At 50.6% G+C, this 16,016-nt stretch overlaps 1 protein-coding gene across 1 annotated transcript in view; it reads right to left on the bottom strand.

Annotated features, from left to right (window-relative positions):
- The window catches only part of sema4c (sema domain, immunoglobulin domain (Ig), transmembrane domain (TM) and short cytoplasmic domain, (semaphorin) 4C), a 104,593-nt gene that overhangs the window by 22,176 nt on the left and 66,401 nt on the right, over positions 1–16,016 (bottom strand). The window contains 2 exon segments of the mRNA XM_085970792.1: positions 4,663–4,814; positions 12,330–12,446. Coding sequence (XP_085826918.1) covers positions 4,663–4,814; positions 12,330–12,446 — 269 coding nt within the window.

The raw sequence follows: 16,016 nt of genomic DNA, 5'->3' as shown, positions 1-16,016 counted from the left end.
GATAGTGACAGGACACCTTTCACGCCTACCTGAGCAACAACAACTTGCATTTATAGAACGCCTGCGCAGTAGCAAAACGTCACGAGAGCGTCATCAATCACGATTTGAGGCCGCGCCAAAGGAGGAAAGATCAGGGCAGGTGACCAAAAGCTTGGTCAGAGAGATAGGTTTTAAGGAGCGTCTTAAAGGAGGAGAGAGAAAGAAAGACAGACTTGCATTTCTATAGCGCCTTTCATGACCACCGGACGTCCCAAAGCGCTTTACAGCCAATGAAGTACTTTGTGAAGTGGAGTCACTGTTGTAATGTGGGAAACGCGTCGGCCAATTTGCGCACAGCAAATTCCCACAAATAGCAATGTGATAACGATCAGATCATGTTTTTAGTGATGTTGGTTGAGGGATAAATATTGGCCCAAGACACCGGGGAAAACTCTCCTGCTCTTCTTCGAAATAGTGCCACGGGATATTTTTCATCCACCTGAGAGGGCAGATGTCTCATCCGAAAGGCGGCACCTCCGACAGCGTGGCACTCCCTCAGTACTGAGAGGTAGAGAGGCAGAGAGCTTTAGGGGGGGCGGGGGGGGGATTCCAGAGCTTGGGGCCGAGACAGCTGAAGGCACGGCCACCAAATGGTGGAGCGATTAAAATCTGGGGATGCGCAAGAGGCCAGAATTGGAGGAGCTGCGAGACAGGGCCTCAGTTTAAATGACTGGGGCAGAAGACGGCACCTCTGGCAATGCAGCACTCCCTCAGCGCTGCGCTGAAGTGTCAGCCTGTCATTCGGCTGGCCCCGACACTGGACTCAAACTCCGCGAGCCGGAAGCGAGATGTGATTGAACGAAAGAAGCTGGCCTCTGCATGTCAGATGCTAAACCTCCCCAGTGACCTCGGATTGCTGAAGTGGTGTCAATTAGCACGGAAAACAAGTCAGCTGGGAATCGGATGGAGGCCGCCCAAAGAAGTCTTAGCCGGTGCCCTCGACAGCTGTGTCAAGACCTCTGTCTGATCCTAATTGAATTGGAAATGAGGACCCTAGGGTCAAAAGGCAGTGCTGGAAACCATAATAACCTCCAGCCCCCTCCCCCATCCCCAGGGAGAATCCCTGCTGATGCCGGACTGTTGAAAGATGGATGGCCATCACATGAAGGAAGGGATTTTATTGGGAAGGATTAAACCAGGAATGAGAGGATGGTGGGGGGGGGGGGGGGGGGGGTGGGGGGCGGAGGAACTAAACAGAAGGATGCAGCAGAGAGCAGATGTTACGGCGATTAGGAAGGGAGGGCGGGGGGGGATGGTAGATGCCTGCTTGAATGCAGACGCAGATATGAGAAGCGAAGAGGAGGAATACAAGGGTAGGGCCACACTGGAATCAGAACAAGTCAGGCTAGAATCAGGACAATGGAAAAGAACGAGTCAGGCCTCAAAGTAAAGGATTCCGCAACCTTCTGTATACAGGTCAGCAGCCGGAGGAATGCAACGGGAAGAGTGTGCAGATCTATTCTAGGTGAAGGGAACAATTATATCATTGCCTTCACACAGCTCTGGCGGAATAATGATGGAGAATTGGGAACAAATTTACCAAGATGCCTATTACTCCACAGGGATAGAAAGTTGCGGAGGGGGGGGAATGGGTGCGAGACTTTCCACGTGAACAAGGACATATAGTGATCCAGACAAACTGTGATGTGGTGTGGGATAGAGGGGAAGCATTGTGGATCAAGGTGCATAACAGAAAGGTGAGGGGGTGGAGGGTGTGGGTAAGACACACACACACACACACACTAGCGACGGGGAGGTTAGGGAAGGGGGTGCGACTAAAACGTTATCCTCAAATCAACAGCTTGGGGTGCACCAGAGACCACCGTATAACTGGATAAACGGGGAAGGGCCAAAACAGGAGCAAAGGGAGCAGAATCTCCTTCTGCACAGCCAGGTAACTGAGCTGAGGAAAGAAGCTACATGGAGTGCGGTGACATCAGACCCAGCGCGCTGCAACAAGGTGAGGGAGTAGAGGTTACAGTTCAGTTCAGTTCATTGGAAAGAAAAGACTTGCATTTACATAGCGCCTTTCGCGACCTCAGGACGTCCCAAAGCGCTTTACAGCCAATGAAGTACTTTTTTTTTTTGAAGTGCGGTCACTGCTGTAACATAGAAAACGCGGTCGCCAATTTGCGCACAGCAAGCTCCCACAAACAGCAATGTGCTAATGGTTGAGGGATGTTGGTTGAGGGATAAATATTGGTCAGGTCACCGGGGATAACTCCCCTGCGCTTCTTCGAAAGTGGCCGTGGGATCTTTTACATCCACCCGAGAGCGCAGCCGGGGCCTCGGTTTAACGTCTCCTCCGAAAGATGGCACCTCCGGCAGTGCAGGGCTCCCTCAGCACTGCGCTGGTGCGACAGCCTAGATTTTTTGTGCTCAAGTCTCTGGAGCAGGACTTGAACCCACTGAGCCACAGCTGACATCATTACATGGCCCACTTGGTAAATGCGGCGCTTAGTGTGGGACTGAACTGTGCGGGTGAGGGTGTCTTCGAACAAGACGGTGACTGGCACATTGTAAGCTACTGAATTTGGATGATCAGCCGTGATCTCAGTAAATGGTGGAGCAGGCTCGAGGGGCCGAATGGCCTACTCCTGCTCCTATCTTCTATGTTTCTTCTTGATGCCGACGGCAGATGGGGACACTGGGAGTCGGCGGCCAACAGCTGCTGGAAGGTGGAGTGACCAGCGCGGTGGAGTTTAAAACCAGACTTATAAAGAGAGATGGGGAGAAGAGTACAATGGAGAACATGAAACTATAGCCAGGAGGATACTGAGGGGATAAGTAGGCTAAACATTATTAAACAGGGGGAATGTGGAGCAAAACTGGAATACTTTCAGGAAGGCACTACAAAAGTAATCATCTGTATCACTGTATATGTACAGCAATAGAGGAAAACCCATCCTCACAAGGGAAGTGACACAGGAGTCGAGGGCAAAACCTCACCTATAAACCTACAGGTAGAACATGGGTGTGAGCTGCTGGAACATTAAGGTAAAGGTTAGGAAACTGATCTGGCAAGCTGAAAAAAAGAGACCGCAAATATTAAACTCAACATAAAAGACTTTTATAAACATAGCTGCCATGTTAGTCATTCCCCCCATTCCCGAACCAGAGGGAAAGGAGGGGGGGGGAAAAAAGAGAGAAAGAAGGGGGAAAAGGAAAGAAAGAACAGCTTGTATTTCTATAGCCCCTTTTAACGTAATAAAACGTCCCAAGGGACTTCACAGGAGTGTTAGAAGACAAAAATTTGACACTGAGCCACATAAGAAGAAATGAGGGCAGGTGACCAAAAGCTTGGTCAAAGAGATAGGTTTTAAGGAACGTCTTAAAGGAGGAAAGAGAGGTAGCGAGGCGGAGAGGTTTAGGGAGGGAATTCCAGAGCTTAGGGCCTAGGCAGCTGAAGGCACGGCCACCAATGGTGGAGCAAGTAAATGCTCAAGGGGGCAGAATTTGAGGAGCACAGATATCTCGGGGGGGGGGGGGGGGGGGGGTTGTGGGGCTGCAGGAGATTACAGAGATAGGGAGGGGGCGAGGCCATGGAGGGATTTGAAATCAAGGATGAGAATTTTGAAATCAAGGCGTTGCTTAACCGGGAGCCAATGTAGGTCAGCAAGCACAGGTGTGATGGGTGAACGGGACTTGGTGCGAGTTAGGACATGAGGTCATCCAAAACTCGACTTCCCAAGTTTACATAGGGTAGAAGAGGGAAAAGAAAAGCAAGAAGGGGGGAAAAGAAAGCCAGAAGGGGGGGGAAAGAAAGCAAGAAGGGGGGAAAAGAAAGCAAGAAGGGGGGAAAAGAAAGCAAGAAGGGGGGAAAAGAAAGCAAGAAGGGGGGAAAAGAAAGCAAGAAGGGGGGAAAAGAAAGCAAGAAGGGGGGAAAAGAAAGCAAGAAGGGGGGAAAAGAAAGCAAGAAGGGGGGAAAAGAAAGCAAGAAGGGGGGAAAAGAAAGCAAGAAGGGGGGAAAAGAAAGCAAGAAGGGGGGAAAAGAAAGCAAGAAGGGGGGAAAAGAAAGCAAGAAGGGGGGAAAAGAAAGCAAGAAGGGGGGAAAAGAAAGCAAGAAGGGGGGGAAAGAAAGCAAGAAGGGGGGAAAAGAAAGCAAGAAGGGGGGAAAAGAAAGCAAGAAGGGGGGAAAAGAAAGCAAGAAGGGGGGAAAAGAAAGCAAGAAGGGGGGAAAAGAAAGCAAGAAGGGGGGAAAAGAAAGCAAGAAGGGGGGAAAAGAAAGCAAGAAGGGGGGAAAAGAAAGCAAGAAGGGGGGAAAAGAAAGCAAGAAGGGGGGAAAAGAAAGCAAGAAGGGGGGAAAAGAAAGCAAGAAGGGGGGAAAAGAAAGCAAGAAGGGGGGAAAAGAAAGCAAGAAGGGGGGAATCCAAATAGTTTCAACAGCCCTAAACTAGGGAGGGTGTTTAAATAGCAGCCAGGGTGCCCACTCTTAAATCACTAGCATAGCACGGACTGGGAATGAGTCGGGAGACCTGTTGGTTTGTTCAGCTCAGTCCCGCACTGCACGTGCCTCACACAACAAGGACACCAGAAGAGCCGCCTCCAGTGAGCATCGATTCAAAGACCATCACCATTGCATTGAACTGCTGGAGGGGCTACAGCTGTCGAAGCTCAGCTCACCTTACAGACACGAGCGACCCTCGCCACCACCTGCTCTCTGTAGCAGTCGTACTCCACAGCCCTCTCGCTGAAGAAAAAGTAGATCTTATCGTCGTCCCCCGTGTCGCTGTTTGCACTCTCTTGGATGTACGCTGAGCCAACAAAGTTTGGTTCTGGAATAAGGAGGAGGAATAAATTGGCGAGCGTCAAGTGTTTGCAGGAACAAAAGAGGTTTGCTGGCAGCTTACGTTTTCCTAATTCTATTACAAGCCCCAATCTTGTGCAGCCAGCAAACTGCCTGACGTAAGAAAACTACTAGGCACTTGGTCTAAGCATTAAACAAAGCTTTAATCAACTGTTTTACAACATGGAGGTCTAGTTGTGTCCTTCACTAGTTCCTGTTAAGAATGTCCTGCGCAAGCTGGGCCCGTGCCCGAGTATTTATACTCTCCCTGGACAGCGCCACCCGCAGGCCGCTCAGTATTATTTCATAAGTCTTTCTTTCATGAATGACTGATTCATGTCACTGCCCATTGGTCACAGCCCCGCAACAGTTCAGCAACATTAACACGAGGTCCAAGCTTGCTCTTCAGGCAGGTAGGTGCCGATGTTGGCCGGATCTGTTCTTCAGGGATGCGTCCTGATGTGGGTATCTCTGGACCGTACGCGAGTTGGGTAGCAGTGCCCCTCGGAGATGTGTCAAACTTGGGTAGGCTTGTCCCAAAGTGTCTAATTTAGGTTGAGGCATCACTCGGAGTTAGAATCATAGAAATTCACGGCGCGGAAGGAGGCCATTCGGCCCATCGTATCCGTGTTGGCCGAAAAAAAGAGCTATCCACCCTAATCCCACTTTCCAGTTCTTGGACCGTAGCCCTGTAGGTTACAGCACTTCAAGTACGATGAAGGTCTCTGCCTCTACCACCCTTTCAGGCAGTGAGTTCCAGACCCCCACCACCCTCTGGGTGGAAAAAATGGTTCTCAACTCCCCTCTCATCCTTCGACCAATTATGTTAAATCTCTGCCCCCCTGGTTATGAAGATTCACCAGACTGCTACCTGGGATGACAGGAATGACGTATGAGGAGAGATTGGGTCGATTGGGCTTATACTCGCTGGAGTTTAGAAGAATGAGAGGGGATCTCATTGAAACTTATAAAATTCTAACAGGACTAGACAGACTAGATGCAGGAAGGATGTTCCCGATGGTCGGGGAGTCCAGAACCAGGGGTCACAGTCTAAGGATAAGGGGTAAGCCATTTAGGACTGAGATGAGGAGGAATTTCTTCACCCAGAGAGTGGTGAACCTGTGGAATTCTCTACCACAGAAGGCAGTTGAGGCCAATTCATTAAATATATTCAAGAAGGAGTTAGATATATTTCTTAAGGCTAAAGGGATCAAGGGATATGGGGAGAAGGCAGGGACAGGGTACTGAATTTGGATGATCAGCCATGACCTCATTAAATGGCGGAGCAGGCTCGAGGGGCCGAATGGCCTACTCCTGCTCCAATCTTCTCTGTTTCTATGTTATTGACCTCTCTGCTAGGGGAAATAGGTCCTTCCTTGTTGTGTCCACATTGGACAGAAGTGTTGCTCAGGAAAATCCATCTTGGATGAAGGCACCGAGTTTCACAGCAGCAACAAAGTGAGTAAACGCACTGAGCAGATAACGGCCAGATCCGAGATCTTTACGGAGTTTGCCACTGGGCCGGGCAGCAGCTGGACAATTCCAATTGGCCGCAGCACCTCAGGGCTGCAGAGGTTGTCTCCCGATCCTGATTAGCATCCAGTGACCCCTTTTGCTGGAAGGTGCACATCTACGGAGGCTGTCGAGGACCAGGCCAGGCTTGGCGGTGATGCCAAAACAAAGGTTCATGCCCTCTTCAATGTGTAACGTGTGTTTTGACATTTATCAGTGGGGAAAATGCGCGAGTCAGGGTTGGGAACCAAGCCAGGAAGGGCTCCAGGTCGATCCACGGCCCGTCTCGAGTGGGCTGAGGCAGCAGTTGGGTGTTACAATTGGCCTGTACTAGGAAAAGGAAAACAAACATTAGCCTTTGCCTCTGCCCCTGAACACAAGCCCAGTGGCTGGAAAGTGCACATCAGAGGAGGCTAGGAGCAGGCTTGACTATGATGCTCCCACAGTTGAATAGCCTGCTGACACTCACTGGCTATGCTTATAAATGACTCTTACAATACAAAAGGTGGCCATTCCCCCTTCGTGCCACTTCCTTGCGCTTTTCTCATAGCCCTGCAAATGTTTCAAGTACAACTCCAATTCCCTTTTGAAACTTATTATTCAATCTGCTTCCACCAGACTATCATAACTCGCTGCTTAAAAATAATTCTCTTCATCTTCTCTCTGCTTCTTTTGCCAATTATCTTAAATCTGTGTCCTCTGGTTACCGACCCTCCTGCCAGTGGAAACAGTTTCTCCTTATTTACTCGATCAAAACCCGTCGCAATTTTCAAACATCTCTACTAAATCTCCCCTTAACCTTCTCTGCTCCAAGGAGAACAATCCCAGCTTCTCTAGTCTTTCCATGAAATTGTAGTCCCTCATCCCCGGTACTATTCTAGTAAGTCTCCTCCGCACCCTCTCCAAGGCCTTGACATCCTTCCTAAAGTGCGGTGCCCAGAATTGGACACAATACTCCAGCTGAGGCCTAACCAGTGATTTACAAAAAGGTTTAGCATAACTGCCTTGCTTTTGTACTCTATGGGCTTGATTTTCATTGGGCCGTTGAGGCGGGATTGGAGGCGTGTGGGGGGTTAAAAATCGCGAAATCGAGGGGCACGAACCCATCCCGCCCCCATGCCCGTTTCAAAGGAGGCGGGTACCCGACCTGTGCTGGGAGCCGCCTCCCCGAGGCGGGAAGGGGATTAGTGCCAATTAACTACCTGTTAACAGGTAGTCAACAGGCAGTTTTTAGCCTAATCCCTATTTTTATCCCTGAAAAGGTGGGCTTCCCGACAGCTCCAAACCACGGCAAGTTAGCGAGGCGGGCCGTCGGGCTGAAGGGCTTGGAGGGTTCGAGATGTCCGGTGTTCAGGTGAGTGATGGGTGCATGAGTGCAGAGGTAAGTGTGTTTGGTGTGTGTAAAGTGTTTCAATAAGTTTTACTTACCTTTACTTACTAATGCAGGCTTCCTTCCTTCAGGTCTCGGGAGTCCCTCATCTCACCGGCACAGAAAGCAGAATGGCCGCGAGCTGTCAAAAGCTGCAGCCTCTGCTTTCTGTTCTGGAGAGATCTCTAAATCAGCCCGAGAGGAAGGAATTAACTTGGAGTACAGATTGTCAGTGTTTGACAGCTTCAAAGAGCTGTCAAACGCTGATATTTCATCTGTCAAAAGCTCTTGACAGATGAAATGTCAATCTGTGACATCACCTGTTGCCGGGTGGCCCTTAATTGGCCTGCTGAGCCCGTTGGGCCGGCTCAACAAGGTCAAGCAAGTGAAAAATCGCGTGGGTTGGTCACAACTCGATGGAGGCGGGACTACAACCCCAAAAGTTGTAGTCCCGCCTCCTACACACCTCCATTGATAAAATCCAGCCCCTTGCCTCTGTTTATAAAGCTCAAGCTGCCACCTTCAAGGATTTGTGTACGTGAACCCGCAGGTCTCTCTCATCCTGCACCCCTTGGATACGATATCGAAAGGAGTGCTGGTGCTTAGCAACGGGTTGCGAGTTAAGAGTCAGTGCTTTCAGGAGCAGATGGGGGAAAAAATTTTGGCAGCCTGAGGTAGTTTGAGTGTAAAAGGAAAAAAAAAAACTGAAAATCCTACAGCTGGCCAATTCCTTCACATACAGACGACAGCTTCGACTATTTGATTTAGCCGTTTGGCCCATTGAGCTGTTTACTCGCTCCAGACGGTGAACTCGGTGCCTGACAGTTACACGTTACCTCATCAGAAACCAGTGAAGCCAGCCAGGCTGTCACCTATTACCGTCACTATCATGAACACCGGCCAAGAACTATAAGCCGCCTGCCAATGTTCTCTCTCTCTCTGTAAGGAGGTCAGTGTTGCTCTGCCTCCCCGAGCATACTCTTCCATTTGCTCCCTGTGTGGGCACGGGGCCTGCTTTTGAGAGATCGCACCACCTGGCAGTCCGAGCAGATCAATGCAATCCAAGAGCCTCCTCCATTTTGGGTTGTTACCGAGGGACCTTATTAAGCTAACTGAGCCACTTAGTGGGTCGCACCCTTGCCTCCGAGTCACAAAGGTTGTGGGTTCGAGTCCCCACTCCAAGAGACTCGAGCACAAAAATCTAGGCTGGCTCTCCCAGTGCGGTACTGAGGGAGTGCTGCACTGTCGAAGGTGCCGTCTTTCAGGTGAGACGTTAAACCGAGGCTCTGTCTGTTGTTTCAGTTGGACGTAAAAGATCCGATGGCCACTATTTCGAGGAGGAGCAGGAGAGTTGTCCCCGGTGTCCTGGATAGTATTTATCCCTCAAATCAACATCGATAAAACAGATAATCTGGTCATTTGCTGTTTGTGGGAGCTTGCTGTGTGCAAATTAGCTGCTGCGTTTCCTACATTACAACAGTGACGACACTTCAAAAGTACTTCATTGGCTGTAAAGTGCTTTGGGACGTCCGGTGGTTGTGAAAGGCGCTATAGAAATGCAAGCCTGTGACCCCCCACTGGAGCAGGATGACGACATTGACCCCATTTTAAGCTGCTCCACCTGGTGTCACAGATGCTTGCTGAGGTTCGGCTTCTCCAGATCCTACCGTCACGTGCAAGCCGAGGGCAGCGAGTGCTGGCAGTCTAGTCGGCCAGGGAGGCATCGCAACGGCGCCCCGTTCCTGTCCTCACCATCAGCCGCACTTTCCTGCAAGTGCTGCTGGATGGGAAGCAGATCTGGCTGGTTCCCCCCGTCACCCCCCCCACCGCCCCCAAGCTCTAGGGCAACTGCAGCTTCCGAACCGTCAGCAGGTTGAGATCAAGCGCAGGCCGAGAGGTAAACCAAGGACGTCTGTTCTTTTGTTAAATAAATGGATTCATTCATATGATATGGGTGTCGCTGGCAAGGCCGGCATTTATTGCCCATCCCTAGTTGCTCTCGAGAAGGTGGTGGTGAGCCGCCTACTTGAACCGCTGCAGTCCGTGTGGTGAAGGTGCTCCCACAGTGCTGTTAGGGAGGGAGCTCCAGGATTTTGACCCAGCGACGATGGAGGAACAGCCGATTATATTTCCAAGTCAGAATGGTTTGTGTGACTTGGGAGGGGAACCTTGGAGGTGGTGGTGTTCCCATGCGCAGTGCCACATGAGGCCGGTGTGATCACCCACAAGAGTCACCAGGTGGCCCACGCCCTACACAGCGGGGGTTACCGGTACAACTCGCACTCCAGCTGACTGGAAGCAGGCTGCTGGCGGGTGCTACAATTGGCCTCAGCACCTCGGGCTTGTGAAAAATCATCCTGGTCAAATGACCACCCCGTCCTCCGCCCCCCCCCCCCCCCGCCCCCACCTCGTGCCATCCAGTAGCCCCTGCTGGAAACTGCACATGCTGGGGGCGTTGTGTAACGATCGGATCAGTCGGAGCTGTGAAGCCCACTGCAGTCAAATAGCCCACTGATGAACTCGAGAGTCATGGCCAGTTTGGGGCGGGAGGCCGAAGTCCTGCCTGCTCCGGCAAAGCCTCCTCGAGCAAGGAATCAATCAGTGGCTTCACAGGAAAGGGCAAAGCAACGAAGTAGGCTGCAGTTCTGTTTATAGGCCCGTTATTCAGCAATGTCATCAAATCGCTAATGGTTCAGGAGAGCAGGCTGAAAGTTGCCCACGGAGGGGGGGAAAGGGCCTCCCTCTCCCGCAGCTCGCACACAACCCCAAGTGACAGGATTCAAAGCAGCACCTGGGTCTCCGATACAGGGAGATGGGGAGAGGGGGCGGGGAGACAGGAAACAGATAGAGAAAGTATATACTGCAATGGGGAAAAGGGACACTGACTGATGATATTAACAGGGGTTCGCCCTTGGGCCCTCAGCTACAGCTTTGTTTTGCTGCCTTTTCCTCGGATATGCTGTTCCCACTGGGAAAGGCGAGCTGCTAATTAATGCAGGAGGGCAGATGAGGTGGGTGGGGGGGTGGTGGAGAAAATGAGGTCATCCTTCAGCGAGATACTGCGGTAGTTCTTGTTTTGTTCAAATATTAACAGGGAGCTGCTGCTGCTTCTATCGGGGAAGGGTGGTTCAGGACGGAACCAGGCAGGAGAGGGGATGAGCTGAAGTCAGGGTGTCGCTGGTCAGGGGTCATTAGAAGACTGGGACTCATGCGGAAGATGGGAGTGGAGAGGATGAGACAATGGAGCCGGAACAATGCACCACCCAAGGGGGCAGGGGGAATGTTGGACAGTTTCCAGTTTTCTTAAGAGTCTATAATTCTGCTGTCAGGGTCAGGAAGCTGAATTCAACAGCAAAACAGAAAATGTTGGAAATACACAGCAGGTTTATCAGCATCTGTCAAGGGAGCTCTACTCTGTATCTAACCCGTGCAGTACCTGCCCTGGGAGTGTTTGATGGGACAGTGTAGAGGGAGCTTTACTCTGTATCTAACCCGTGCTGTACCTGCCCTGGGTGTGTTTGATGGGACAGTGTAGAGGGAGCTTTACTCTGTATCTAACCCGTGCTGTACCTGCCCTGGGAGTGTTTGATGGGACAGTGTAGAGGGAGCTTTACTCTGTATCTAACCCGTGCTGTACCTGCCCTGGGAGTGTTTGATGGGACAGTGTAGAGGGAGCTTTACTCTGTATCCAACCCGTGCTGCACCTGCCCTGGGAGTGATTGATGGGACAGTGTAGAGGGAGCTTTACTCTGTATCTAACCCGTGCTGCACCTGCCCTGGGAGTGTTTGATGGGACAGTGTAGAGGGAGCTTTACTCTGTATCTAACCCGTGCTGTACCTGCCCTGGGTGTGTTTGATGGGACAGTGTAGAGGGAGCTTTATTCTGTATCTAACCTGTGCTGTACCTGCCCTGGGAGTGTTTGATGGGACAGTGTAGAGGGAGCTTTACTCTGTATCCAACCCGTGCTGTACCTGCCCTGGGTGTGTTTGATGGGGACAGTGTAGAGGGAGCTTTACTCTGTATCTAACCTGTGTTGTATCTGCCCTGGGAGTGTTTGATGGGACAGTGTAGAGGGAGCTTTACTCTGTATCTAACCCGTGTTATATCTGCCTGGGAGTGTTTGATGGGACAGTGTAGGGGGAGCTTTACTCTGTATCTAACCCGTGCTGTACCTGCCCTGGGAGTGTTTGATGGGACAGTGTAGAGGGAGCTTTACTCTGTATCTAACCCGTGCTGTACCTGCCCTGGGTGTGTTTGATGGGACAGTGTAGAGGGAGCTTTACTCTGTATCTAACCTGTGTTGTATCTGCCCTGGGAGTGTTTGATGGGACAGTGTAGAGGGAGCTTTACTCTGTATCTAACCCCGTGCTGTACCTGCCCTGGGAGTGTTTGATGGGACAGTGTAGAGGGAGCTTTACTCTGTATCTAACCCCGTGCTGTACCTGCCCTGGGAGTGTTTGATGGGACAGTGTAGAGGGAGCTTTACTCTGTATCTAACCAGTGCTGTACCCGAGTTGATAATGACATTGAGTGGCTGAAGTGGAAACTATTCCATCCCCCCGGCACTCACATCATTCATTTGATGAGCAAGTTAAAAATAAACAGAAGTTAAAAGAGCTTACCATTCAGCCATGAAGCTAGATATTCTGTCTTCATTGAGTAGTGGTGCCCCAGATTCCGCAGGATAACTGGTTCTGTGCCAAGAAAATTGTTGAGAGTTGCAGAATACAATTCGCCGTCTGGAAAGAGAGCACAGGAGCAGAACCCATCAGAGCCCTACTTTTAACTGATGAGTAAAACGTCTTCGCTGGAAAGGTACGTCAAGCGCCGCACACTCGGCGCAGCACTGCTGCTTCCTGGGTCAGCCTAGACAGGGACTGCTGCTGGGCTATTCACCTCCGTGGGGCATAACAGACAAGAAAAGCTCACGGCCAAGAAACTGCCAGCCAGTGCGCTGAAGCTCGCTCCTCAGGTACTCCAACGCTCCAATTCACCCGACTGTGCAAACCCCCCCCAGCACCTCCCGCTATTTCACCTGGTAGATCATTCTAAAGACTGATCAACTTTGTCGAAAGATTGAGTTGATTTTTCAACTCAATTAGATTTAAACCCTCGCGCAGGCCCCCAGTTCTCCTTGAACTAATCTTCATATTTACCTCATCAGCACGCCAGTGAAAGGTCTCGCCATTCACCAAGGTCCTGCCCTCTCCATAGTGCACAATTTAAGCTTCCCTAATCTTTCTTCCAATCCTTTTACGGTCAGGGGTTCTTAATGCGCGCGTGACCATTTTGATGCCTGGCCAGCACAGGAGAGTGCACAGGGCTCCCAAGCCAAGCCTGTGCTCCATGCGTCCCCACATCCCATTTACTTCACATTCTCTCGACACCAAACGCGTCGAATCCCACATCGCGCCCCCCGATCCTCATCGGAGTTTCCTCCTTGCCCATTCGATTCCCTTCGTTGTGCATCTCTGGCTCATTTTATTTTGACCCAATATCCAACGCATCACGTTTGGCGGCGTTACATTTTACTTTCCATTTTCTGCACCGCTGATCGAAAACCTTCCGCAAAAAACCCGTTAACTGCACCCTCTGTTCCTGCTGCCTCCCTATTTTAGAGCCAGCTGCAAATTTAACACACTTACAATTGGTTCCAGTATCCAGGTCAATTATGTAGGTGAACAAAAGGCCAAGTATTGACCCCTGTGTGCCTCCTCCCTCAGTCTCTCTCTCTCGATTACTCCATTTTCTATTCTGTAAGCAACATCTTGGCACAGTCCCATATTCCCATGACATTTCGTTTTATTAGATACTTAACCAGCCTCGTTCCCTTCACACACACTTTTTAACAGGAGCCGGTTGCGAGCGATCCCGGGAATCCCGGCTGCTTTATTTTTTCCTTTCCCCCCCCATCCCATCCCGAGGAACTAGAGCCAAGTGGGATCAGCTGACACCCACTGCAAAGTGTGCACACAGAATCATAGAATAGTACTGCACAGAAGGAGGCCATTCGGCCCATCGAGTCTGTTCCGGCTCTTTCGAAGAGCAATCCAGTTAGTCCCACTCCCCCGCTCTCTCCCCAAATCCCTGCAATTTTTTCTCCTTCATGTATTTATCCAATTCCCTTCTGAAGGCTGCTATTGAATCTGTTTCCACCACCCAGAAACTTAACTGGACCAGCCACATAAATACTGTGGCAACAAGAGCAAGTCAGAGGCTGGGTATTCTGCGGCAAGTGTCTCACCTCCTGACTCCCCAAAGCCTTTCCACCATCTACAAGGCACAAGTCAGGAGTGTGATGGAATACTCTCCACTTGCTTGGATGAGTGCAGCTCCAACAACACTCAAGAAGCTCGACACCATCCAGGGCAAAGCAGCCCGCTTGATTGGCACCCCATTCACCACCTTAAACATTCACTCCCTCCACCACCGGCGCACCGTGGCTGCAGTGTGTACCATCTACAAGATGCACTGCAGCAACTCGCCAAGGCTTCTTCGGCAGCACCTCCCAACCAGTGACCTCGACCGCCTAGAAGGACAAGGGCAGCAGGCACATGGGAACAACACCACCTCCAAGTCACACACCATCCTGACTTGGAAGTATATCGGCCGATCCTTCATCGTCGCTGGATCAAAATCCTCCCTAACAGCGCTGTGCGAGTACCTTCACCACACGGACTGCAGCGGTTCAAGAAGGCGGCTCACCACCACCTTCTCAAGGGCAACTAGGGATGGGCAGTAAATGCTGGCCTTGCCAGCGATGCCTACATCCCATAATCAAATAAAAAATAAATAAACCCTATCAGGCAGTGCATTCCAAATCCTAACCACTCGGTTGCGTAAAAAAGTTTTTTCTCATGATGGGTGAAGGCAGGATTGGCTCGAACTAGCACACTATCCACAGTCGGATGGCGTGCCAATATTTCTTGTCTCGGCAACCCACATCACAATTGTGGAAAGTTCGGAGCAGGTCATTCTTCCCCCTCAAGCCTGTGCCAGCGCTCCAGCAGAACAATCTCCTCTGGTCCCCAATTCCCCTGCCCTACCCTGGTGTCCGTCAGTAACTTGCTTCCTGACAAATGGCTGAGGTACTGGGGAGTAAACAGGAGAACTGGCGAGAGGCAGCACCTTCAGGGGAGGGAGGAGGGAGGAGGGGAAATAGTCTTTTAAAATAGATCAGGGAGTTTAAAGTCAGTGGAAGGTCAGCGGTGTGAAGTTCACTCGGCAATTAAGCCATTTCCAATTATCATATCACCACTTCCTGTTATGCATTTCCCATCAAAATATTATTTTGTGAAAAACTGGCTCTCACGTTAGCCGGAATTGCCTTGCGTGTTATGGAAGGTTCTAACAGACACACGTGGAGCTTGTTGGACGAGGGTCTTGCAAGAAAGAAAAAAAATGAAAGACTTGCATTTATATAGCGCCTTTCACAACGTCTCAAAGCGCTTTACAGCCAATTAAATACTTCTGAAGTGTAGTCACTGTTGTAATGTGGGAAATGCGGCAGCCAATTTGCGCACAGCAAGCTCCCACAAACAGCAATGTGATAATGACCAGATCATCTGTTTTTGTTATGTTGGTTGAGGGATAAATATTGGGCAGGACACCGGGGATAACTCCCCCTGTTCTTCTTCGAAATAGTGCTGCGGGATCTTTTACATCCACCTGAGAGAGCAGACGGGGTTTAACGTCTCATCGGAAAGACGGCTCCTCCGACAGTGCGGCACTCCCTCAGCACTGCACTGGAGTGTCAGCCTAGCTTCATGTGCTCAAGTCTCTGGAGTGGGGACTTGAATCCACAAGGAAAGACGGCCACTTTTAAAATACAGCGAATGACCCCGAGGCACATGAGAACTCTCCTGGGATATGCTGACGGTTGTATTTGAGTTGACTGGCAGTGTGTGTTTGGATGGTTTATACAGGAGAATGGTTGGGGGGGGTCGGGAGGTAGAGCGTGGTGTTTGGAAAGTACGCTAGCTGTTTGTACAGATCAGTTTACAGTTGTAATCAACTGGAACCGGAGCCGGCAGACAGGATAACGCGTAGATAAACACGTCTGCTGGGCTTGTACCAACTATTCCCTCCCCTGCACATCAACGGCCCTTGCTTCTGGGACTCGAATCTCTCATTTAGTGACAGTGGGTGCATCAAGTGGGTCAAACAAAGTAGGCAGGTTCGTGCCTCAAACACCTGCCCAGAACCATTTTACTTAAAATTTACGTGCGTTTTCAAATCACCCCAACGGTCGATCTCACGCCAAACATATAAAATTTTAACAGGACTAGACAGACTAGATGCAGGAAGGA

This window comes from Somniosus microcephalus, chromosome 30 (genome assembly GCF_052327205.1).
Source record: "Somniosus microcephalus isolate GS21.2 chromosome 30, FLI_Smic_1.0, whole genome shotgun sequence".
NCBI classification, from domain to species: domain Eukaryota; kingdom Metazoa; phylum Chordata; class Chondrichthyes; order Squaliformes; family Somniosidae; genus Somniosus; species Somniosus microcephalus.
The sequence above is the reverse complement of the archived record's forward strand: the minus strand, read 5'-3'. Positions and strand labels throughout refer to the sequence as shown.